The sequence below is a fragment of the Peromyscus eremicus genome, chromosome 13 (genome assembly GCF_949786415.1).
Source record: "Peromyscus eremicus chromosome 13, PerEre_H2_v1, whole genome shotgun sequence".
Taxonomy (NCBI): Eukaryota; Metazoa; Chordata; class Mammalia; order Rodentia; family Cricetidae; genus Peromyscus; species Peromyscus eremicus.
In genome coordinates this window covers 44,114,166-44,139,721 of record NC_081429.1, presented here as the reverse complement: position 1 = coordinate 44,139,721, position 25,556 = coordinate 44,114,166, and the positions used below count along the sequence as shown (strand labels likewise).

General features: G+C 44.9%; 1 protein-coding gene across 1 annotated transcript in view; it reads right to left on the bottom strand.

Moving 5' to 3' along the window:
• The window catches only part of Lancl1 (LanC like glutathione S-transferase 1), a 35,518-nt gene that overhangs the window by 9,406 nt on the left and 556 nt on the right, over positions 1-25,556 (bottom strand). The window contains exons 3-4 of the mRNA XM_059277894.1: positions 21,065-21,182; positions 7,386-7,593 (exon numbers count right to left, since the gene is read on the bottom strand). Coding sequence (XP_059133877.1) covers positions 7,386-7,593; positions 21,065-21,182 — 326 coding nt within the window. The remainder of the gene's footprint in view (positions 1-7,385; positions 7,594-21,064; positions 21,183-25,556) is intronic.

The window sequence follows — 25,556 nt, the reverse complement described above, 5'->3', positions numbered from 1 at the left end:
CTTGGTCCTATAATGAAAAGGACTTGTTCTTGTGATCACAATGAGATGATTTTGTGACTAAAACAGCCAACAGATATGGAGCAAAGGCTCAGGAAAGGTATAAAGGGTTCTTGTTTTTAAAAATTAAGCAAAAAATTTTAATTACCTTTATTCATTTTATAAGTGTTTCACTTGAATTATGCATGTGTACCACACATGTGCCTAGTGCTTACACTGGTCATAGAAAGTATGGAATCCCCTGGAACTGGAGTCATGGAGATCGTGAACCACCACGTGAATGCTGGGAATTGAACCGAGGTCCTATGCAAGAGCAATGTTTGCTTTGCTCTTAACCACTGACTCATCCCTCCGTTTCTGGTACAAAGGATTTTTTTTTTTTTTTTTAATGAGCACTTGCTCCTTGGTATAAAAAAAGGGGACTTTGAAAGAATGGCATGTTCCAAGTAATTGATGCACCTTAAATTAGCAAAATATATAGATACTAGCCCATATGTTCTCTTTATTCCTTTTCACAATTATAGGAAATAAACTGGCAGGGTCACCATGGCCAGAAGTTTCTATAATACAGAAGTTTCTTGTAATGTACTGTAATACTGTTTAAGCTTTGCTCAATGCTAATGGGGTTGTCTGAGTTGTAGAACAGGAGTTCTGTTGTTTTGATTTCTCACCCCTCTAGCCCCATCATCTTATTTGTGTGGAGGCCTGCACCCACTTTTTCCCTAGGGTACTCTTGAGGGAGGAGGGAGAAATATTTAGATAGAAGGATAGAGGGGAGAGAAACAGAAACACAGGATAGCCTTGGGAGGGCCTGGGTCAATATCCACTGGCCCCTTCTATCTCTTCTAAAGGGCTTTTTATAGGAATGTCAAGGGGTGGAGCAAAAGACCTCCCCCTAGCTCAGCCAAGTGCAGACCCTTCCATTCACCTGGCAACCATGCATGTGGTTAAGCCATACTCTAATGCAACCCTTCTGGGTAAAGCAAGCTCAGATCTCACAAGGAAACCTTTGTGGGCCTCCACACTTATTGTTGCAATGTTGGGGATGAACTCAGTGTCTTGGGCATGATGGTCAAGTGCTCATCTCAAGTTACATACTCAGCCTTCAATTTTTCTTATACTCAAAAGAAAATACAAATGGCAGCGTTTATGTGTGTGTGTGTGTGTGTGTGTGTGTGTGTGTGTGTGTGTGTGTATTATGATCAAGGTCAAACCTGGTAGCAAGGTCAAACCTGGTAGTAACAAACTAAAAGAAAAACAATCAGAAATTTTGGGCTACTGAATAAGGTTAATATTACAAATACTGGCGTTGGTGAGGCTATATGGGATACACATGTATGTATGTATATATATATGTATATATATATATATATATACATATATATATATTATGTTTTAGTTTCTTGGGGGGGGGGAAGCTATTTCTAGAGGGATCTGTCTAAGGTGTCTTATGTGCCTTGTAATCCAACAATTTTGATTCCAGGAGTTTTTCAGTATTTGTCTTTGCAGGCCTGTACCACAAATGACTGGCATATTTACTCTAAATCATTTTCCAAAATGATTCTACAAAGGATGCTATGTAGATTCTTGTCCTATTATGACACACACCTAGTGTCCGGGCAATTCAAGGCTCCCCAGGGACTAAGCGGCTTCACAGAAGCTGAGCAAGCTGGCACATGCTCAGCACCAGGGTGTGGAGATAGGATCAGTTCACGGTCATGGGGGTACACAAGAGTCTGCCTTTAAAACAAGTTTACAGACTCACACAGCAGCCTTCCTCAGAGCTCACAGAGCTCCTGGGAGGGAAGAGCTGGGAGGGCAATCTACATGGCCTCAGGCAGAGGAGCTCGCCAGCCTCTCATCTCCAAAGAGCTTAAAAGCATTTGCTAAGAAAACTGTATTTTTTTTCCCTCCTGACAGAACTTGTATCTGAAAAACACTGGAGCCAAGAAAACAAATCTGTCTGCTACACACAAACTCAGCTGCTGCAATGGCCAGAACATGTGCCTCAAGGTCAGATCCGAGTGCTTTATCAACTTCTAATACAAATGCAACAACCCTTTGGACTTTGGAAATAAAAACGAACTTGATTTACTTTTGCAAAGGGACTGAAGAAACTATTCAAAAAGGAAAACTTCAATGTCATTTCTGCCCCAGGAAGTATTGTTATGAACAATTACTGCCTTCACTCCAATGATGAGCCTAGTAGAAATTCAACAACTACTGAATTACAAAAATGCCAGTGTTCTCACCTACACTACCACTAGGTGGCGATATACAATTAATATTTTGAAACCAAATTCATTTGCACTAGGGCTGGTCACAGCAGATAGGAATACAGTTTAAATGCTTACAGACAACATCTAGTTCAGAGCCACCAGCTCCTAACGACAGTGTTTAGGCTAATAAGGGACGTGGTGCAGTTCTTTTCTGGGTCTGATTGAGAATTATCAGCACTTATTAGTTGGTTTTGATTACTAAAGGTAGGGCTCGAAGCTGTGTGCTTCACATGCTGCATTCTTTAGGTAAAATAATGAGGGCATTTAAAATTGCAACCGTTATCGTATGTCTTTTTGGAAACTCTCAAGCCCACAAGTGTATCTCAGTGGCTCCGGTTAACCTGATTTTAATAGCAACCAGTTTTTAGAAGAGACCAGCAAGTCAGTGAATGTCATCGGAGGAAGACGACTCTCAAGACAAGATGGCTCTGCTGCGCACCTAGTGGCACTTCCTCAGGGTGTCCCTGAGCTTTTCTACAGCACACATCACATTCTCGGCTCCTGACCATCCTAAGTCCCAGGCTCAGCATAATTTGATCTGTCAAGTCGGTGACCTAACTGCGAAACAGGCGATGCTCTCTACTTGTACTATGACACAACACCAAGAGACTTCTACAGGGTATTTACCAGACAGCAGAGAACCAGTGAGAGGTGCTGTCACTCACTCAGGCCACCTGCAATACAGCATGACCGCTTGTATTTACTGATTCTCATTCACCCCCCCCTCCAAGCCCTCAGCTCTCCGTGGGAAGTTAGACTTCCATCCTCCATTCGAGCAGTACAAGTCCTCTCCATCCTGAAAACGTCTCACAGGGTCCATCTACTTCTGGAAGTCAAAGATTCTCAGGGGCAAGTTGAAGAACTAAACCCAATGAAACTGATTTCTTGGGAGTCCAATTTCTTTGTTTAAACATTACTTTTTTATATTAAAGGCATGTTTGCTTTTTCAAACTCAAAATTCTGATTTTTGAGAGCCCATTACACCAAGAAAACGCTGGAAAGGTAAATGGGCTGGGGCAGCCAGTGGAACACAGCAAAGATATTGCTGAAGGAAATGGGTGTGTGATACCCCCAGAGGACGTGACACTAGGCAGCTGGCCCATTAACAAGCCAAATCAGCAAGCCCGCCGATTCACTAGCTGACATATAAAATGAAACTGGACTGAAGGCATTTTACCACTAAGAGGAGGAGATGGAGAAAGTGAACCCAGCAGTACAATTCCAGACAGTGATCATGCAATCAAGAAGCCGGGCAGTCAGAGCTGCGGCCACAACGACTTCCACAGTCATATCGTTATACATATTTGAGTACAGGTACAACCACACACACACACACACACACACACACACACACACACACACACACACACAGAGACACACACACAACTTCTTCTTTTGAGACAATCTTATGCCCTAGACCAGGCTAGCCTGGAACTTACTATGTGGCCCAGAGTGGCCTTGAACTTTCAACCTTCCAAGTGCTAGGGGTTATGGATGGGAGCCACAATGCCTGATCTCACATTCTGTATTAACTGTACATAACAAGCTTGCTGGCCATAAATAACATGTTCTTGAAATGTCATAAAATTTTGAAAACATCACAAAAGATGTTTATAACAAGCTATCAAATAAGTAACAAGCACATCTTGGTTTACTCATCTGAGGCTGTCTGTATATTACTGCAAACAAATGCTGCAGCCTAGAGCTGGGTGCCTTCCCCTGCATGTGAGCTCCTGAAGACAGGAGAGGTGTGCCTTTCATTTTGTGTAACCAGTATTGAGCACAAACTCCAATCTGTTTCAACACCTTGTTTCCACCCATCAAAATTCTTCACAAAGCAGACCCCTACTTGGCCACTGTATTTTGGGGAGATGACCTTGAGTGTGACATACTGGGACTGCTATGATGTTATCTGATGGTAATTCAGAGTGATACTGAAGAATACCATCTCAGGACCTCGGTGCCTGAGGGCTTTAAACGGCCTGCACAAAAACTAAGAAATAAGAAAGGAGTTTCTGTGTTCCAGACGTACGTGAGCGTCCAACCACAGTGCACTGGCTGGTCATACATCAGTAACTGCCATGGGAGGAACACACGCTACTCCAACTTTTAGGGAAATTACTGCTTTGTATCATCTAGCCCTCTGGTGGCAGTTTTTTCAAATTTCATCAGTTTAATAAAGGTTACCCTCAGGAATGTGGGCGTGGGTCATCACAAACGCATGGGCATCTTAGTTGCTTTACCACTGAAAAGCTGCCCCCTGCTCTCAGTGGCCACTGATCACTGGGAAGATGCTCAGGGCCGGTGGGGCCTGTGCCCCCTCCCCCTCCACTAAGAGAAGCTGACATGACTGACTCATGTCCTGCAGGTCTCTTGTAGGCAATCACAGCTGCTGAGAGGTCAGGAGAGCAATAACCACGTCACATCCACTGGGCAGAGTCCCACAACATTCTCGCTCTTTCCCGCTCTCTTGGGAATCTTGAGATTGGAAGGGTGATATGATGCCCCATTTAGGACTTAATGCTCAACAGGAACATATTTTCAATGCAAAGATCAGTTTTGAGTCTCTAAAGAAACTGCCATCCAGTGCAAAAAGAAGCTCCTCTGACTAGCCTGACAATAGCACTGATCTGTGGGCATGACCATAAATATTTAGAAGGCAGTTGATGGGGCACTGTGTCCTTTTAGCCAAGTTTCCCCAAAAGGGCATATGGCCTCCTCAGCCATGGGCTTCTGACCAGGCTTACAGTACCAGACATAATCCCCCTCCTGGTGAGGAGGTCTCAAATCAATCAGGAAACAGTTGGATACCCCTATCAGAGTCATGCCTCTATTGTACCAGTGGGCATATCCTGTTCCTTAGGTCAATTGTACAACACGCAGGGCTCATAGCTGAGTATGCCTATAACGTCATTTCTCTAGCAGCCTGTACAGCATCTTCCAGCACTGTGAGGGTTAGCCAGCATGGAGAAAGCTTTTTTTTTTAAAGGAACAGTAGTCAATAATCTTTTTTAAAATAGTTTATTTTTATTTTATGTACATTGGTGTTTTCCTGCATGTATGTCTGCATGAGGGTATCAGATCCCCTGGAACAGGAATTACAGATAGTCCTGGGCTGCCATATGGGTGCTGGGTATTGAACTCAGGTCCTCTGGAAGAGCAGCCAGTGCTCTTAACTGTTGAGCCATCTTTCCAGGCCCTATGGAGAAAGCTTTTAGCTGGGATCTAGCTTGAGATTTCTCTAAATCTTGTGTAGTTTTTTTTTATTAAATGATTCTCTGTCATAGTTTTTTTTTCTATACATACTAGATAATGTGACTCATTTGAAGTTGGACTATATCATTTGTGAGTTCTGATAGCTATAAGCACAATTAGGTATTAAAAATGTCAATGCAGAAAATGATTTATTATATTGATTCATATAATGTTACAGTAGAGCAAAAGATTCTTTGGCTTCCCTACTATGGTTATAATTTCAAGAAAAAAAAATTGTTATAATGAGAAAGTATCATTGTATGGGACAAAATTTGGAGAAATTTCTTTTACATATATGTTATATATATATACATTAAGCAACACAGGTATGAGTAATTCCTTTTTTGTAGGACAGCTGTAACTTGAACAGTTCAAAAGGCCTGTTGATAAACTATACACACAGTTGATATATATAGTTATTGAACTCAGGTCATCCAGGAGATTGGTTCTGGCACCCCCGAAAAACACTAAAATATACTGACACGCATATCTTTCACATAAAATGGGGGACTAGTATACAACCCACGAACATCTTCACTTCTACTCTGAAGCATCTCTGTTATACCTAGGTGTAGTGGGTAGCCATTCCAGCTTTGATCTGGAAGTTCCAACCCCCACTGAGGCTTCGGTAACTGTCACGCCTACAAGGCGGGGCCAAGAGAGGACCCTGAACACCTGAGATCCAGATGCACTCTCTTGGTTCCTGGACCCTGGGCGCTGGAGGTAGACCTAGCAGAGTTCTCCAGAGAACACCGCCGGACTGCGCTACACCTTTCCCAGACCCTGTAACCAATCCTTTCACTTGTAAGTTACCCCACAAAATAAACCTCCCTTTTAACTACGCGGAGTGGCCTTAATAATTTCACCAATACCTAAGATGCTCTGTAAAGAGTCACACTGTTTAGGGAATAACAACATAAACTTTTTGCCCAATACTTCTGAGCCATGGTAGGCTGAGTCTATGGATGTAAACCCAGTGATGTGGAAGGACAGTATATATTAATGAAGAGACTCCTCAACAAACAAATTGGTAAGTATGCATTTCTAGCAGCAGTTATAAGGAAGAATAGTGGGACTACACAAACCGCAGCTGACTCTGGATGATTACGCGACTAGAGTGGGACACTGCCTGCTGACATTCACTTGCTCAGTGAGAGCCTAAGAGTCCTGTCCATCTGGAGCTGCATGCCACTCAAACTTCTCAAGAGTTCAAAGAGTGCTCAGTAACTTTTACAAAGACAACAGATTTTGTCTATTTGTAGAAAAGTTTAACAATTCTTTAAAAGTCACTAGCACATGGTTCACTATGAGTTATATTCAAAATGATAATCTAGCTTTGTTATGTTATTGCTCCCAAGGAAGGCAGTCATCATCATCACCATCATCCTCATCCTTATTGGATTTTGAATGGTCTCAGTATGTAGCCTAGGCTGGCCTTGAATTCAGGATCTTCCTGCCTTAGCTTTCTGAGTGCTGGAATTACAGATATACACCCAATCCAGCTAGAATGGCAGTCTGGAATTAGTTTTTGGTCCCTGGCTTATAAGAAGAGACCCACTTCCTTTTTTCAAATGCTGATTCTGGGAAGCACGATGAATCAATCATCCCATGATCAAGGCTCTGATCCCAGGGAATTGATACTTGATCTGGACCATGCCAGTGTCTTCTATCTTGTACTAAGATAGGGATTACAAGGCTGTTCCTTAACTATAACAGGAATATGAGAACTGACCAAATTCAGGAGGAAGATTTATTTGCTGAGAGAAAAGTAAACTCAGTAGAATGTTCTTTTATTAGTGTATGCAGAATCCTAATGATGTCTCAGTAACAATCCTCACAAACAAACATGATTACCGTGTGATGCAATCCTCTGCCTGCTTCTCACTGTTCATCTTGTGATACAGCACAGCAGCCACAGCCAGGGGGCCTGCATCGCCACACAGGAAGGTGATGGAGCGCTTGCTCAAACAGTTTAGGCTTTGCTTTACATAGCCGTGAGCCATCTGCAAGTAGGCAGGGTCCCCAAACACATCATAGAGATGTAAGTAAAGCACAGCAATGCCTGGAACACAAGGAGAAAGAGGTGGAGATGAGGATGGGCAACTCATTGTGTTCATCTGGTGTGACCCGCTCGTCTGGGTGGAATGTGATAAGCTATGTGAAATCATCTGCAAGTTAGGTGCCTTTCTTTCTAACCTCAGCTCTTTACTATGAATCAGCTCTAAGAAAAAGGCAGAGAGAATCAGTTGTCTTTGTATTCCTCACTGTTAAAATTCTATTAAGTAATAAAGACTTTTTAAGACTTGTCCAAGACAGAGAGAGACACATACACAGACACAATGACCATCATCACTAACCGTTTTCGGTCAAGAGCTTCTTAATGAACAGAACTTAATGATGAACAAGATATATTATTGTTGTGACATAAAGCAATTCAGAGCAAGGGATGAAAAAGCTAACTTCTCTTTAAACAAAAAGTAATTTGTGTGTGTGTGAGAAGCTAGTTTGTATCACCAAATCCTACACTCTGGTTTCCTTGAAGGCAGGCATTAGACGTTTGAGAAAATACACTCAAGTCTTCTAATACTTTTTCCTGCCAAGGGCTGAGTCCTCTGCTACCATGCTACTTTGGAGACTAATGTAAGAGGTGCCAGTAACTTTGCTGTGGTTCCCACTGGCCTTGCGCCTGTCTTCCCCTAAAGCCTACAGAGGAACTGAGGCAGTGTCTGTGTGTCTATTCTGAGTGCTTGTCACAGGAGACAGCTGCCCCTCTGAAGCCAGCTCAGTGGGAAGCAGTCAGAGACACAGTCAAGGGAGTCTGCCTGCCTAAAGCATTTCCAGAAACATTTTTTTCCCTGTAAAGTACATTTTCCATCTCATTTACCATTTTTAGAAGACACACAGCCTATGTTTAAATCTAAATTAATAGAGCCAATCTCTTCATGGATTCAGTGCAGTAAAAATGCAGTCTGCAGAATTACTTTTCACTGTACTGAGGACAATTTTAAATTCAGATACTTTTCTCATTTTGCATGGGTAATCTCCAAAGCTTTGTGTTACAGACAATTCAATTTCACATGTATATTAAGGCCAAATTTTCATTTCCTGCTAAAGTTAATAACCTTGTCTGCTCTTTCAAAGTGGCACGGTGTTAGTAATTCCAAAGTTGATGAGCAGATGGAACGATGCTGCTCAAGGTCTGTAGACAAGTGTACAGAACCACGGATGTGGGGAGGAAAAAAAATCTCCTTTTCACAAATGATCAACGTCAAGAGCTTCTTCCAGAGTCACGTCCTTCATGGGCTTCATCGCCACTCACCTCACGCACCTGCTGGCAATCCACTTAAGTTGTGGTCCTTTCACTCTCCCTTATTCCCACTGCCGCCTCGACCCCCCCCCCCCAATTAAGTAATGCCAGATAATGACATGACCATATTGAGAAAATACAGTGACTGAATTCAAGTCCAGTGACTGTTTTCCTCTTTGGATCCTGGTTTCTCAATCATCAGCCCCTTTTGTCTTAAACAGTTAACAAACAAAATCTCTTATGCCTCACAGTTCTTTTTTTTATAAATATTTTTACTTTATAATTAATTTAATTTTACATATCAGCCACAGATTCCCCTGTCCTCCCTCCTCCCACTCCCCAGCCTTCCCCCACAATCCACTCCTCACCCCCACCTCCTCCAAGGCAAGGTCTCCCCTGGGGAGTCAGCCCAGCCTGGTAGATTCAGTTGAGGCAGGTCCAGTCCCTTCCTCCCTACACCAAGGCTGAGCAAAGTGTCTCAGCATAGGCCCTAGGTTCCAAAAAGCCAGCTCATGCACCAAGGACGGGTCCCAGTCCCAGTGCCTGGGTGCCTCCTAAACACCTCACAGTTCTAAGAAGACCTGATGCACTCACTCCTCATGAAAACCAGGTAATCTTTTGGTTGGTTCTTTTCTGATGAGCACAGAATTATTTCTTAAGCTTCTTGGATTTCATGGCCCCAGGTTCCATTTCCCTCTTCCCCGTTCTGGGCCCTTGTGTCATATTTCGAATAGGCAGTCTGTTCCTAGAGTGTGTGGTTTCTTCCTCCGCAAAGCACCCATGGATGGGAAGGGCTTTAAGTGCTGAATGCTGCTGCCAATTCCCTCAGACCTGCTTGTGAACCAGCTCGCTCAGAGATATTTCATTTCTCATCGACATTTTTAAATTTAATAATAGAAAAAGTGGGGAAATGAACTACCTGAGGCCAAATGTCTTGAGCCTGATCCTCAGACAGTATGCACAGGCATATCTTCATCTTTGCAGATACCAAAGACACAAACACAGCAGGCAAAGTGGGACAGACAACAAGATGCAGCCTGTGGTCCTGATGACAGAGTCACAGGTCTGGCCTCGGCTGAGGCGTTAAGACTCTATCCAAGTACACACGCTGTTCACTGGAAGTCAGACAGCAGTGAAGGGCTGAGCACACAGACTCTGGTCCTTTCCTTGCTTCCAGAGGCAGCTACCATCAATGATCTCATCTACCTGTTTGACAATCTGCCTCCAAAGTCCAAGAGAAAGCCCAGGTGTTATTTGTTAATTCTTTCCATTTCAGACAATTTTTTTTTTTTTTTTTCAAATTCTCATTTGTGATACGAAGGTTTACTTCTTGTAACAGGAATGTAAGTGGTTCTCTCAATGCACACCCATTTCCCCTCAACAACCATACCCTAGATTTCAAGGTAGTTAAACCTGCAGCCTCTGGCTAGGCTCTCCCCAGTGAGTACGTACCCTTCCTTCTACTTCCTTCCTGTCTGGAACGCAGACGTGATGGCGTAGTCAGCACAGGAACTGTAGACCACGAACTGGAAACTCTGTTAGGATATTGGTGATGCACAGATGGTGGCCTAGTGCCCTGAGAGCTAAAAACCGACACACCGAACCCTACTCTGTCTACTAACACAAGAGAGAGACCTTCTGCCTTATTAAGGCTTGTAAGACCGGTCCTAAAGAACAGCGCTCTTTCCAAAGCTAGGGAGGTAACAAAGCTGTGTCGCAGGTGTAGCCAGCGGATGATGGTAATTTTGTTTGAAATGCATCATTTGAAGCACAACAGCATAATGGTACTAAAAAAAAAAAAAAAATGACAGCTGCCCTGTAGGGGTTGGAGCAGTGGATGCCCAAGTATAGCTAGGAGGATGCTTCAAGTGTCAGGGTGAGACTCAGGGCCAGGGGCAGAAGAAAGATGCAGTGAGAATGAACCTGCCTAAGAGGAAAAGCAAGAGAACTTGGTGGGGATGAGTGATGGGCAGATTTCATGATGGCTCCTGAATGTCCCAGTTCCACAACTCTGTGGGCAGCACCCAGCAGACAGCAGGTTCTCAAGAAATTACCACTGTGTTCATGGAGATGCACATCTTTAAATACATTCAGGTCTTTAAAGGAGACTCAATGTCATGAGGAAAAATATTTCTATGATAACATGTGCTGGCTGTTTTTTTGTGTCAACTTGACACAGAGTCATTACAGGAAGGAGCCTCAGCTGAGGAAATGCCTCCATGAGAACCAGCTGTAAGGCATTTTCTCAATTAGTGATCAATGGGGGAAGGCCCAGCCCATGGTGGGTGGGGCCGTCTCTCAGCTGGTGGTCCTGGGTTTTTTAAAAAAGCAGGCTGAGCAACCCATGTGGAGCAAGCCAGTAAGCAGCACCCCTCCATGATATCTGTATCAGCTCCTGCCTCCAGGATCCTGCCCTGACTTCCTTCACTGATGAACAGCCAAATAAACCCTTTCCTCCCCAACTTGCTTTTTGGTCATGGTACTTCATCACAGCGACAGAAAACCTAAGACACAACACAACAGGACAAGAGCCTCAGCACAGAGCTGCATCTGTCAGTGTGTAAATCTATCACAGAACACACAACTTCTTTAAATAAGACAACAGCCATTTGTAATTAAGTGAGTTCTTCAATTTACATCTGAACATCAGATAAAGTTTCTTTGTATCCTATTTGCTAAGCAAAGACTACAAAAACAGAGATATGCTTCCTTTTTCTATCTTTCAAGTTTCTGTACCATCCCAGAAAATATTTAAGTATGATTTAAGTTTTGGTTATACTTAATTGTAAGAATAAGCTCCATCAATTTTTTTTCTTCTTTGGAAGTATTTTACTTGAAAATATACGCCTCCTCATGAACCTGAATAAATTTTGACATTTTCATGAACACAAAACTTTTAGAAATCTTTAAAATGACATTTTATTTGTCTGTGGTGTGTGTGTGATGGCACATATGTGGAGGTCAGAGGATGACTGGTGGGCATCTGTTCTGTCCTGCTACTACCACGGGTCCAGGGGATGGACATCCAGTTGTAAGGCTTGGCGGCAAGCACCTTGACCCTCTGCACCATCTCACTGGCCTGACATTAACATTACAATTTAGGTTAAGTGTTATTTCTTATCTTGGTTGGTCTACTCCATGAAAACTTAGTGTCATTAAGCTGTGTAAGTTAAGGCTTTCGGTTTGTACTGTTTCTCAGCTTTGCTCATAAACATGGCTAAAATGTGCATCTTTTTTTTTTTTTTTTTTGGTTTTTTCGAGACAGGGTTTCTCCGTGTAGCTTTGCGCCTTTTCCTGGAACTCACTTGGCAGCCCAGGCCGGCCTCGAACTCACAGAGATCCGCCTGGCTCTGCCTCCCGAGTGCTGGGATTAAAGGCGTGCGCCACCACCGCCCGGCTAAAATGTGCATCTTAAACGAGAGTATAATCTGAGCGAAGGGAAGACATGAAGAAGTGGATCAAGCAAAAATCTAATTAGACAACATTTATTTATGAATCCTACGGTCAAGAAAATGTGATCGGTAAGCATCTGGGAAACATCTTAACACTGTGTAACTGAAGTCGGCTGCTGTGGGATGGTCTGTATGTCGTGTGTTGCTGATTGGTCAATAAATAAATCACTGATTGGCCAGTGGCCAGGCAGGAAGTATAGGTGGGACAAGGAGGAGAATAAAGCTGGGAAGTAGAAGGCTGAGTCAGAGAGACACTGCCAGCCGCCACCAGGACAAGCAGCATGTGAAGATGCCGGTAAGCCATGAGCCACGTGGCAAGGTATAGATTAATAGAAATGGATTAATTTAACCTGTAAGAACAGTTAGCAAGAAGCCTGCCACGGCCATACAGTTTGTAACCAATATAAGTCTCTGTGTTTACTTGGTCAGGTCTGAGCGGCTGTGGGACTGGCAGGTGAGAGAGATTTGTCCTGACTGTGGGTCAGGCAGGAAAACTCTAGCTACAGTCGGCAATAGTTCCAATGTGTGTCAGGAGCAGATGGAGGGTAATGGAGAATCGTCTTTCCTTAAAACAAAGCAAAGCAAGCCAACTTGCCAGTCTGTGGTCTGGGAGGTCAGGAGAAACTGAGGCATGTTAGCGCTCTGGAAGCCAGCTCTCACTCTGGTCCCAAGCATCTGATGCCAGTCCCTGCTCTCTAACTATAGACACTTCAGTTCATTAAACAGGAAACACGTTTTCACACATTTCCAGTTACACTGCCACATCACAAATGGTCAACACCTACACTTGGCCAGCAGCTGCCGTGGTGACAGCAATCTACCATTTCCACTGAGCAAAACGTTCTAACACGACTACCCTACCTAGCAGGACTAAGTGTTCCTTTGCATAAGGAGCAGCCTCCAACTCCCCCTATAAATGTGGCTTTGCAATGTTCATAACTAATTTACTTTCAGAAGGAAAAAAATACACCACGAGGTCAAAAAAGGCTGCTGTAAGAGCATCAGTGCTGGCCTGCTCTGCTGTTCCTTTCCAGGGCTGCCACTCGGGGGTTGTGGGGGGGGGGGCAGGCGCAACTGTTCAGGGACACTTCTACGTCTACAATTTCCTTACTCTTACTCGGCTCCCAACCCTCGGCAGTGCTGTGGGATAGCCAGTGCTGGGAAGTAGTTAATACTGAGCCTGTGCATTTCTGCGGAATCATTAGTTCTATTCTTCTTGACCAATCAAGACCTCACTGCGTCTCTAACGTATACGGATATGATAAAATCTCCAAATGTGTCTCTGTAATGCTGAGATTACTTCTTAACACTTCTTTTTATTCCACAACCCGTCGGCAGTGGTACCTTTGCCAGAGTATGTCAGCTCCCAGCAGGTCAGGGGCTCTGAAAGCTAGAGGCATTATGGTAGGAACACATTGTGAAGAGTGCAGACCTTTAGGGAGAGGTTCCCTAGCACTCAGTAGTTTGAAAGTCAGATAATTACTAAAGGAGAGGGGAGGGAGAATTCCAATCTAACTGAAATGGTTCACTGAAACTTCAAAAGTTCACTAATTACTATGTTGTCTTCATTTCAGATTTGGGGACTATAAGTGAAAACCCCTGATGAACTCCCATTACCCACAACCACCTGCCTTTCTGTATCAAGTTGGTGCTTTCTCCTCTAATTTCAGAACTGCTGCCCAATCTGATGTGTCAACGACTGGGAGTGTGCACGTTTCATCAACACAATTAAGTGCCATCGGGGCAGCAGTTTTTCTGCCCATCCAACCCGGGTGTCAGTTGAGCACCCACGGTGGTATCTGCTCAGCCGTGAGACCAGTGCTGCCCACTGTTGGCCGCTGACTACACAAATCCCCCAGTTTTCCACACAGGCACCTGGGGAGAAAGCAGGCACGATTCTGCACCTTACATTTAATATTACCCCAAACAAAGAGCCGTGAAAAAGGTCAAACATGCCCTTCAAACATGGGTCTTTTTTCCTTTTAGCCATTTGCACAGCTGCCATACAACTGTGGAACCAGGATTTAAGAACAAAGGAAACCTTACACATTCTTCCTTTCACTCAGTGTCCAGCAGCCGTCTGCTTCGGAAAGGTCAAATACAGAAGTACTGCTAGCCTCTTATCGGACTGGCCTAACAGGCTATAAGTAAGCTGAAGTAGTAAGAACATGGGCTCTTCGTTCAGGGGTGGAAGACTGCCTCTCCCCTTGCTAGCTGCACAAACACAGCCCATTTCCTAAACCTTAGCATGCTTCTGAAAACTGAAATGACAGCAGCTTCTCTATAGAATTACTGAGTCACGTGGCTCACGCAGATTAGTCCCTGGCATACACTAACTCATGTCCAATCCCATGAGGCAGTGAACCTCATTGGATGTTAGGTCACTTTATCCTATCTATCTCTGATCTCTCATCTAAAGGGACAGAGTGCAGAGGGAACCATACTCTCTCCCCAGTTCAGATCTGTGACGACAGAACTGTTCCATACAGAAGGCACCTGGCCTTTCGCTGGCTTTCTGGAGTCCTCTGTCCTCATCTGTTCACCCCCTTCCCGTTAACCAGGCAGGCAGGCTAACCCAGGACTATCAGGTGCTCCCTGACTCTGGGGAGACGTTCAGGTCAAGATATGAGAGAAGCCAAGGTCTCAATGACTGGCTCTTTACCAGCCTTACTAGTCACAAAGCAGGTCTGGTAAAACTGGTCAGCTAATCCTGAACTCTTACTAGTCACAAAGCAGGTCTGGTAAAACTGGTCAGCTAATCCTGAACTCTTACTAGTCACAAAGCAGGTGAAGCTGGTCAGCTAACCCTGAACTCTTACTAGTCACAAAGCAGGTATGGTAAAACTGGTCAGCTAACCCTGAACTCTTACTAGTCACAAAGCAGGTATGGTAAAACTGGTCAGCTAACCCTGAACTCTTGTCTCAACTTGACCTGACACTGGGGCTGTGGTGAACTGAACCACATCCTAACAGATTGGAGCTGAATTTTCAATCTTTTCCCCTTGCACCTAGTTTGATTAGTTCTTTTGGGTTACACAGTTAATGACAAAGAATAGTGATGCAGCTGCACTCCCTTCAAACATTCATCCGGCAACCATTCTTATTGAACACTATGGACTGACACTATGCTGAGTGGAAGGTATCCATCTGCAGTGGGAACGAGAGGCCCAGCTGCAGCCTTTTCCGTGGTGTCTGTAATGGTCATCGCTTAGGTCAGTCTGACTTCCTTCCTACTATTTCGTGTGTGTGTGTGTGTGTGTGTGTGTGTGTGTGTGTGTGTGTACGTGTACATGTTTATGTGTGTGAGTGTGCGCACGTGCAGGCTCAAGGCTGATGTCAGGGGTCTTTCTCAACTACTCTCTACCTTATTCATTGAGTCAGGGCCTCTTCATTGAACTTGTAAGTCTAGCTACCCAGACTACTCTGGGGATCTGTGTCCACACTCAGAATGCTGGAATTACAGGCTGGCACCACACCAGCCCAGAATTTACATGGCTGCTAGGGATCTGAACTCTGCTTTCCATCCTTGTATGCCAAGTACTTTATCCAACTGAAATACCTACTCAGTTCCCCTTCTACCAATTCTTTTGTCTACTTACACACACTGTCACCTGCTCTCTGTGTTTCACCTCCACACCCTTTGGACATCTAAACCCCACACTTGTTTCAAACATGTGCCTTAGTAACATACCCTACAGTACAACGGCACCAACATCATATGCTGTGAGGTGTGACTCAGAAAGTCGACAGACAACGCTCCTGGCAGTTATCGATCCAGTCAGGGGATGGTAAGAAGGGCTCTAGTGAACCCAGTGTCCATCACATTCAATGGCGCTGGTTTAGAAGGATGGGTGCTTCTTCTCATGAAGGTGAAGGGGACCTCTGCTCAGGGCTCAATTAGACAGTGAAATGCGGGCTCTGATACGGGAGCTTCTAATAAAGAGAGATCAAATTGCAAAGAGAAGACAACTGGCCAGAATGACTTCTTTCAAATAAACCTCATGTCAGCAGTAACTGAGAGCCACATGCTAATGTGGCAGCTAACAGCTATACACTTGGCAGATCAAGTGAATGGCGTCTGCAAACACTAATGACCTGCGTTTAGAGCTCAAGTTAATATTACTCTAGGGATCACGCTGCAGCTCCTCTTATTTAAAACGTTATCTAATGCTTGAGAGAGGACATGCATGCCAATCGCAGCCTCATTAGCTTTCTGAGCTGGTTAGCAGGAGCTTAGCCCAGGCCTTTCAGAGCCCAAGCCCCGTGAGCCCTTTGTGCACATGGCTTTTTCTCTTCTAAAGTGTCAGTTGATCACCATTTCTCCGAGGAATCATCAGTGAGGAATGGGGAAAAGTGACATTTCACGAAGGCTAGCACTTTTCCTCATGCTTTCTAGAGACACCAGTGAGATCAGCCCTCCCCTGGGTTTACTTAACCCTCTGCTGTTATCTGTCAGAGAAGCAGTGTTTCCTAGTAAACACCTACTTTTAACAGAGACACGTCCTTGCCCATTAACCCTTTATAACAATAACTCTTTACTAGTCTTTTGTGATTTCAACTCTGGATGCCATTCTAAGATCTTTCCTGGAACAAAAGGCAGCTCAGCCCAGTGACATGTAGCACTATGTCCTCTGCAGTGTCCTGTACATTGCTGGACCCATCACGGAGCCAGCAGCTGGCCACGGATTTGGTTGTAGGGTTCTACTCCTGCTGTCTTCTGTATCTAAGTAACCTACATGCTTCCTGAGCTCCTAAACTGTGAGTTGTTAGTCTGCTGGGAGGGATGGAGATGTGAACACACAGCCCAATGCTGCCTGCTGACACATGCCAACCTCAACCACTGCGCACTGCTCTTCAACGTAAGACATTGGAAAGGAAGATTCTGTGAAACAACTGAGGCTGTTCATTTGAAATGTCACTTATTAACAGCTGCCGACTGATTTTAGATGGATGAGAACTCACCTGAGAAGATTCTCAACACCCCTTTTCAAATACAAGCCATTAGGAGAAGAATCTTCTTTAGATCAATTAATGTTTTATTTTGAATCTACACTGAGTGTAATTATAGGGTCAGGAAATAGGAAAACACATTTTCTACAAAAGAATGTCAGAGATTTCAGCTTTTTACTGCAATGCTGAGGAAAACTTCCAGAACTTACTTTATGCCCAATCCTTAATAACCTACCTTCAGGCATATCAGTAATCACCTGTCCCTCTGCTGCCTTGGTAATAAGGCTTGTTTCTCTATTTTTCAAATTCTGTTCATATTTTTTAAATAAAATACTGAACTCTGATTGGTCATAAGCAACTCTAAAATGATGTACAGTACAGGTATCAGGTTGTCAGGGCTCAGACTATTCCATCTCAGAGATCTTGAAAAAAATCTTTCCTTACAAACATACACGATGAATACAAATGTTGTAGTTGGTAGGAAGCATGCACACAGACTCACTCCAAAGGCAAAGGACACGACTTGTGAAGCAGGCTTGCAGGACAGAAGCCTATCGTTGTCGCCTGCTGTCTGTGTGACCCCAGAGCTGGGCCTCGCTCTGCTTCCATTTCTCAGCTCTGACATGGAGACCCACCCTCTACAGACTGCGCACGGTGGAGATACACACGGGCACAGAGCAGTGGATTAAAGGGGAGCATTCCAGACTGCGCACAGTGGAGATACACACGGGCACAGAGCAGTGGACTAAGGAGAGCATTACAGACTGCGGACGGTGGAGATACACATGGGCACAGAGCAGTGGGCTAAGGAGCGCACCTGGGGTGGGATCTGCTCTCCCCGCTGGGCACTGATGTCTGTGCACTGTCACTCTGTCATGCCAATGTCAGAGCGACTGTTCACAGGAGCAGTGCCTTGATCTCTACTCTTCTTTCCAAGATCATAGAATTCTGCTTCTCTACCACAGTGTAAAAGGATAAATGCCAGGGGTGTGAGGCTTAATGATGGCATCTCATAGGTGTAATGTTTAAATTCGACTGAAACTACACAGTTAACACTCTTGGTTCTGTGAAATATCTTCATGTTCCATTTCAGAGTAAAAGCCATGATAGTCCTCGCAGAACAGTCTGACAAGTGAGGCCTGCCCACCTCCCTCCTCCCCCACTTTCTTTAGTGTATCTGCATGTAGTGTGCATGTGTTTGCACACATGTAGACTTGTGTGTGTGGAGGCCAGAGGTCGATGTTAGGTGTTCTCCTCGGCCATTGTACACCTTGTTTGCTGATACAGTCTCTTGATAACCTGAAGCTGGCAGATTTGGCAGTCTAGCTCACCAGTGTGCCATGGGATACCATCTCCACCTCCTGGGTGCTACAGTTACAGAGCGCTTGGTTTGGGATTACAAGCGGGCTGCTATGCTCTCTTGCTCTCTATTTGGGATCTAGGGCACTCCAGCCCCATGTTTGGGAAGCAGGCCCTTTACCCTGAGCCATCCTGCCGGCCCCTGACTTACTCCAAGTTTTGTTTAACCATGGACATGGTAACCCTTACTAATAACATATTTTGTACACATGCGGTCATTCCAAAGTTTCCTCTTAGCCAAGCCAGAATTAACTATCAGACCACACTATTAGGTGGAACCAGATGGAAAGCTTCTAACTGTAATGCTTATCTTCTAAAGCACGTATCACATAGAGGCGCCCTGGCAGAAAGCTGAAGTACCCTGTGCCTGTGAGTCTCAGGTTTCACTGAAAGACAGAAAATGGAAAAGCTATGGGACTGCATGGGTTTGGATGTTAGTACAATGTGGTACTAAACACACAGTGCTTCCTCCCTTCCCCAGAACCTGTTCATCTTCCAGGCTAGCTGAGCATGTGGACAGCACACAGGCACCAGGGAGCTGGGCAGCCTCATCTGTACCTTTAAATCTTCAGTCGTGAAGAAATGAAATGAGTTGTCACTAGACAGGAGTCCATAAACTGTAAGGTTACAGAAGGCTTACGGATTATGATTTCCTGTGGTTGAATCAGCATTGTATCTTAATCAACTCAGAGCTTTACATTTCCAGACTGAATACTGGCACAGGATAGCCTTTTATGTATCAGAACACCGGAGGAGACAGTTTATTTTATGCGGGAATAATGATATTTTAACAGCGTTCGATGAGGGGACATTAGGAACCCTGCCTCGAAAGCCATTAGCAAATTTATCTACAGGATTTTATGCTTCCTCAGAAACCCACCAGCAACTGAAGACATCCTCACTGCTCAGTGTGCCCATCTGCCTCAGCCGCTCGCCATGGCCGCTCTCCCCAGAGCCAGCACTGAGAGGGAGCTGCCTGAGGGTAGGAGAGCCACAGCGGAAGGAGATGCCGCCACAAACGCAGTCAAAAAGCTTACGCCAGGCACATGCCAGTGAGGAGAAAAAACAACTGCTGAAGGAGTGTGACTTTTAGCTTCTCAACTAACCCTAGCAAGTCAGGGCGTTTGATGGATGGCTTTTCCTGACCTTGTCAAGTTAGTCATTCAAACCCGAAACCGGTCAGCCACCATCTCTCTCCCTCCCCCAGGCAAAGTTCTTTATAACGACACGAGTCCATGTCAACAGGTGATTTAGGGATTGGAGTCCTTTTTGTAATCTGCCCTGGAACTATGTCTAACCATCTGCTCAGGTCGGTCTGTGCCTCTTTCTCTCGTCAGAGACAACAAAATAAACTTCATAAATAATGGAAATTTCCCATGTCCAGGAAAGCATCTGAGCCTAGGCCTATAGCCTATAACCTGGCAGAGAAGTGTCACGGCACCTGTGGAGGGGACTTATTCCGCTGTCTCCAAATTCTGTTATTTTAAAATAAAGATGGTAAAAGTCTTTATTAGTGAGCTGAGTCTGTCAATTACACTGTAACTGAAATTGCAGTAGGTAAAAAATGACACTTGGAGATCTTCCTTCTTGACACAAAATACTTTTTAATTCTCTGCTTAATATTTCCTGTGTTCAGCTTCTAAAATACATAACAAACTTAAAACTCAACTGTTTGGACCAATGTTATCTTGCCTTAGGCCAGGCATGGTGGCATACACATGTCTTTAATGATAGCTCTAGGTGGAGGCAGGTGGATCACTGTGAGTTTGAGGACAGCCTCATCTACACAGTGAGTTCCAGGCCAGCCAAGAATGTTTCAAAGTGAGACGCTGTCTCAACAATAAACAAACAAACATATAAATAAAAGGTTGGCCCACTGCTCTCTCCAATTATGTTGCAGATTTCATCTGTCTTCCCCACCTTGTAAGGAAATGTGACTCTTCACACTAAGGAGGGTTATGAAGAGTCTGCTGTTAGCCAGCCTCTCCTAGACAGCAGCTCTAGGTAGCAGCCCACACATCAGCAGCCACATCTGTTTGTAAAATGCACATTCCTGGCTTCTGCTTATGCATCACTGAGAAGCTCTGCTGTGGGGCCCAGGAACCTGCATTTTCAGACTCAAAGTCCTATAGCTCAAAATGGAGGCTCCCTACTATTCAAAGCCCGTGGGAAATGCTGCGCACCTAGACGGCTTTCTTCAATATTCTGCCAGCACCCTCCTGTCTGCAGCAGGAGGCTAACCGCGGTCTCTCAGCTCTCCCTCGCTTTCTCTCACAAGAACATGAGCACCCCCAGTGTGCCTGCCTCCCTAAACATCTTCACAGCGAAGGCTGACTGTGGGGTGGGGAGCACTGCACTCCAGGACGCACAGGAGGGCCTGCAGGCTGTGCCCGCACCTAACTGCTGTGGGAAGTCCTGCTCTGGCTCTCACCAGTGTGCACACTAGCTCAGTCAGCGCTCTGTACCTGCCCAGCCGGTGTATCCAGTGCCATCCCGAGGATCTGCTGACTTTAGGCCTCTTTCCATTTGCTGAAGGAGCTCGCGAATCTTATTGGTCAAACGCTGTGAGAACTCAGGAGTCAGCTGTAGAAATTAAAGAACAACATTTTTAAAAAGAGTAGAAGTCAATCACATTGACAGGCTAATAGTAGCTTCATGATGACATTTTCTATTCACGGAAATAAAATATCACGTAAAACTTAAAGTAGCCTTAAAGGTTTGGCTTTTCCAGAAACCATGCTGGGAGCTCATACTATCTAAGCCAACATGTTTATTTTAAAAAGTTACCATGAGCCAGGTGAGGGCAGTCCGTGCCTGCGAGCTCAGCCTGTGGTGGGCTGATGCAGGAGGACGGCTACTTTGAGACTAGCCAAGGCTACACAACCAGACCTTGAGTCAAAAGAAAAGACCAGGCTGGCCTTGAACTCAGAGAGCCCCTTGCCTCTGACTCCCCGGTGCTGGGAATAAAGGTGTGCTCTACTGCACAAGGTAGAAGGCATTTTCTTAAACATTAAGCTAAAGACACCCATTGGATCTCAGCTGCTGGATTCCAAACAGTGACGAAGTTAATCCCCTTAGGAAATACTCTATTTGTTTGTTACTTTTAAGGATGGATAAAGCAGCATTTTAAAAAGCAAAACAAGTCCGTGATCACCAGGAACCTTAAGCACAAAGGACATCAAGCCTAGATTGAGACCCTCAACCAGCACAGTGTGCGGCAAGAGGCCTGGCTGTGTCCTCCTATTACTGGCTGATTGCCCTTGCTCAGCCCCTAACTTCCTACTGCAGCTACCTTCCTGGAATTGGAGAGTAACACCTGCCCCGTGCTTTCTTACAGGCCATCCACTCTGTGCCAAGGGTGTACTGTAATGCTGGAGCCCTGGGGTTAGTTACACCCACATGAGGGCCTGCAGACTGATGGGCAAGCTGAGGTTCACAAGTCATATCCCTAAAGGTATAGTCTTTCATTTTTTTCAGATTGACTTTTATTATATATGATGGGTTTGTGATAGTTTGCCTGTCTGTGCACTGTGTGTGTCTGGTGCCTTAGGAGGCCAAAGAAGGTGTCAGATCCCCTGAAACTGGAGTTACAGACAGACAGTTGTGAGCTGCCATGGGGGAATAGAACCCAGGTCCTGTGAAGAGCAACAAGTGCTCCCAATTGTAGGGCCATCTCTTCTGCTTTCTCGAAAAGGCATATTCTTTATGAAAGCATCTAGAAAGCATCTTCAAAGCACTGTACACTCTAAGTGACTGAGTGCTTTAAAAAGTCACTTCAATGTGTCAACTGTTCAGGAACTTGCTATGACTTCATACTGGGATTCCACAAAACCAGTAAAATTTCAGAACAGGGCTGAGGAGCATTACAAGTACAGAAACATGTTTCACCATGGGCAGACTGTAATATCAAACTTGAACTGGCCATCAGCAGAGTCTCTCTTTATTAGTCTGGGTGTGGGTACCTGCTCGTGCATGCATGGCAAGCACATGGGTAGAGGGCAGAGGACAACTGCAGGATCAGCTCTCTCCTTCTGCTTGGCTTGGCTCCTCAGCTTGCCTGGTAGTGCCTTTACCTGCCAAGCCTCCTCAACGGCCTTACAACTTCATTTTTAAGAAGAGCATCTTGGGTTAGCGAGATGGCTCTGTCAGTAAAGTGCCTGCTTTACAAGCATGAAAGATTGAGTTTGACCTCTAGAACCAGTATATATAAAAGCAGGGCATGCTGGTATGTGCTTATAGTGGGGCATGCTGGCATGTGCTTATAATCTCAGAGCTGGAGAGGAAGAAACAGGCTGATTCCTGGGGCTCATTGGACAACCAGTCCTGGCCTACTTGGCAAGCTCCATGCCCGAGAGGTCCTATCTCAAAACAAACAAATAACAAACAAAACAAAACAAAAAAACAAAGGATAGCACACAGGGAGCAACAGACATTATCCTCTAACCCACACATGTGCATGTCTCCCTGCACACACATGGACATGGAAAGAGCCATTTAAGGCTGTAAGAAGGCAGTGTCATAAGTACTAACACTAGTACTATTCAAAGATTCACCTATGAGGAGCATCTCTGATAAGGTTTGTGGCCGGCGCAGTGTAAAGCACCACTAAAAATCCACAGCTTGACAGACACTTGCCTGTTATTTAACAATATCTGACATAAGGTTAGGACTTCAACAAGACTTGAGACACATTTAGTAAGACATAACGGACTTTAGTTTTAATATGAAGAGGTCTGTAAGTCTCATAGAAGTTGAGGAGTAGCTTGACAGGACCATACCCATCTTCTGAACAGAGACCATGTGTAATTCACGGTCCTGGTCGGCCTGACATTAGGAGGCCATAGTGAGAACACCTCGGTCTCAGGACAGGAGTCATGTTCTACTGGGCACACAACATTTAAAAAGGTGACCTGCCTGAAAATACTGACTGAGGCCAATACCCCATCACTGAAATTGAAAATGTGAAGAGTCCCTTCAGATGCCAGGAAGCTCCTTCCACATCCTTGTGTTGACAGGAGGCAGCCAGGGCTCTATGGTTTGGCCTTTTGGGTTCAACATTAAAGGACTTTAAAAACATGGATGCGACTTCCTTTGTAGGATCCCCAAACTATGTTTTACTATATGTAACCTTGTTATTCAGGTTTAGAGTTTGGATTTGTGTCTTTTGTGACATATCCCTTTAATCCCACTACTTAGGAGGTAAAGGTAGATGGACCTTGGTGAGTTTGAGGCCATCCTGGACTTCATAATGAGCTCTATGCCTGAGCTACATAGTAAGACACTTCAAGAATGAATGAACGAATCAGTGTTGAGAGCCGGATGTGGTGGCTCACACCTATGATACTAGTACTCAGGAAGCTGAGGCAGGAGGATCATTTGAGTTAAAAGCCAGCCAGACTGAGCTACAAAGTGAGTTTTAGCTTAGCATTCAAAAATTCAAAGCAAATGGGCTGAGATGATGTATCAGCGCACCAAAGCATTATCTATGAAAGCCTGACTCGGCATTTGATTTCAGAACAGATAAAAAGCTGAATGTGGCAGTATACATACACCTTAATCCCAGCACTCCTACAGCAAAATGGGGAGCAGGGACAGGAATCACCCAGAGGCCTGTGGTCCAGCTAGCCTGGAACACACCGCTCAGCAGCACAAAGAGTAGACCATGCCTCAACAAGGTAGAAGGCAGGAACTGACTCCTAAGATGTCTAAATGGCTGTAACATGTATGGGCCTGCACATCACAATACAATGAGTGGATACATTTCTTCTGAAGGAAAAAAAAAAAAAAAAAAAAAAAACCAGAAAAACCCACACAAATTAAATGTATAAAAGCATTGACTGATGAGCAGCCTAAAGCCCAAGTGTGAAGTTCCATCATCAGGACACTTCTTCAAGAGCTCCCCTCTGCTAAGTCATCATGAAGCACCAAGCCTTCCCCCAACCAGACAGGACTAAGGCACACCTCAGCTTCAGATCTGCAGAGGGAGGCAGAACACAGGCCCAGATGGCGACAGGAAGCCCACAGGGGCTCCAGACAAGTACACACCGCTGTCCCAGCAGGTAATCCACTCTTTAAATAAGGGACCCCAGCTCCACACACACTTCGGTTCCCTTCCACAGGGCACCTCCATCCTTCATCCCTCTACTGAATGACTACGGTGTTTGCAGAGGTGAGGCGGCAGAGCCACATAAACCTGACAGATGTGAACCCCATCTGCTACCCTAACAGCACCTAAAATGTCTCTCTGCAGCGTCGACAAGTTTCAAAGAAATAACCTGGTAAAATTTTTAAAAAATTATGGCCACCGGATACAGCGGCCTTATGCTTTTAATCCTAGTACTTGGGAGGCTGAGGCGGGAGGATAGTGATTTCAAGGCCAGCCTGGGCTATCACGAGTTCAGCCTGGGCTACACAGTGAGTGCACACTCTTCAGCTCTCTCTCTCTCAGGGATTTGCCAAAAGCAGACATCCCTTCCAATAATCCAGCTCGCCAAGGAGGTATGAGAAAACAGGTCCCGGGTGCCACACCCCAGACTCTCCTCTCCAAGTGCCTCTCCATAGGCAAACCAGTGTAAGGACAAATGATTTTTCTAATCTTTGCCCCCTCCCCCCACCCCCCCGCCAGCTTTAAAGATGACTTCGAAAAACAGTAAAATCACAAATTATTTCAGGCCCATCGGTCACAATGCTCTCAGCACCAACCCTTGAAAGACGAACTCCCCACAGGCCCACGTGCTCTCATGACTCTGTCCAGAGTTGCGCACGCTCACTAAGGAATAACGTGGCACGGGTGAATATACACAGCCAGGTCCCTCACCTCCCTTAAGGCCACTTAGGAAGTGGACTTCGAAGACAATTTTTATAACTGACATTCTTAATACCCGAGGCTATTCTCCCACTGTTAACGAGGTTGACAGTGGTTTTTTTTTTTTTTTTTTTTTTTTAATTCCCTACCCA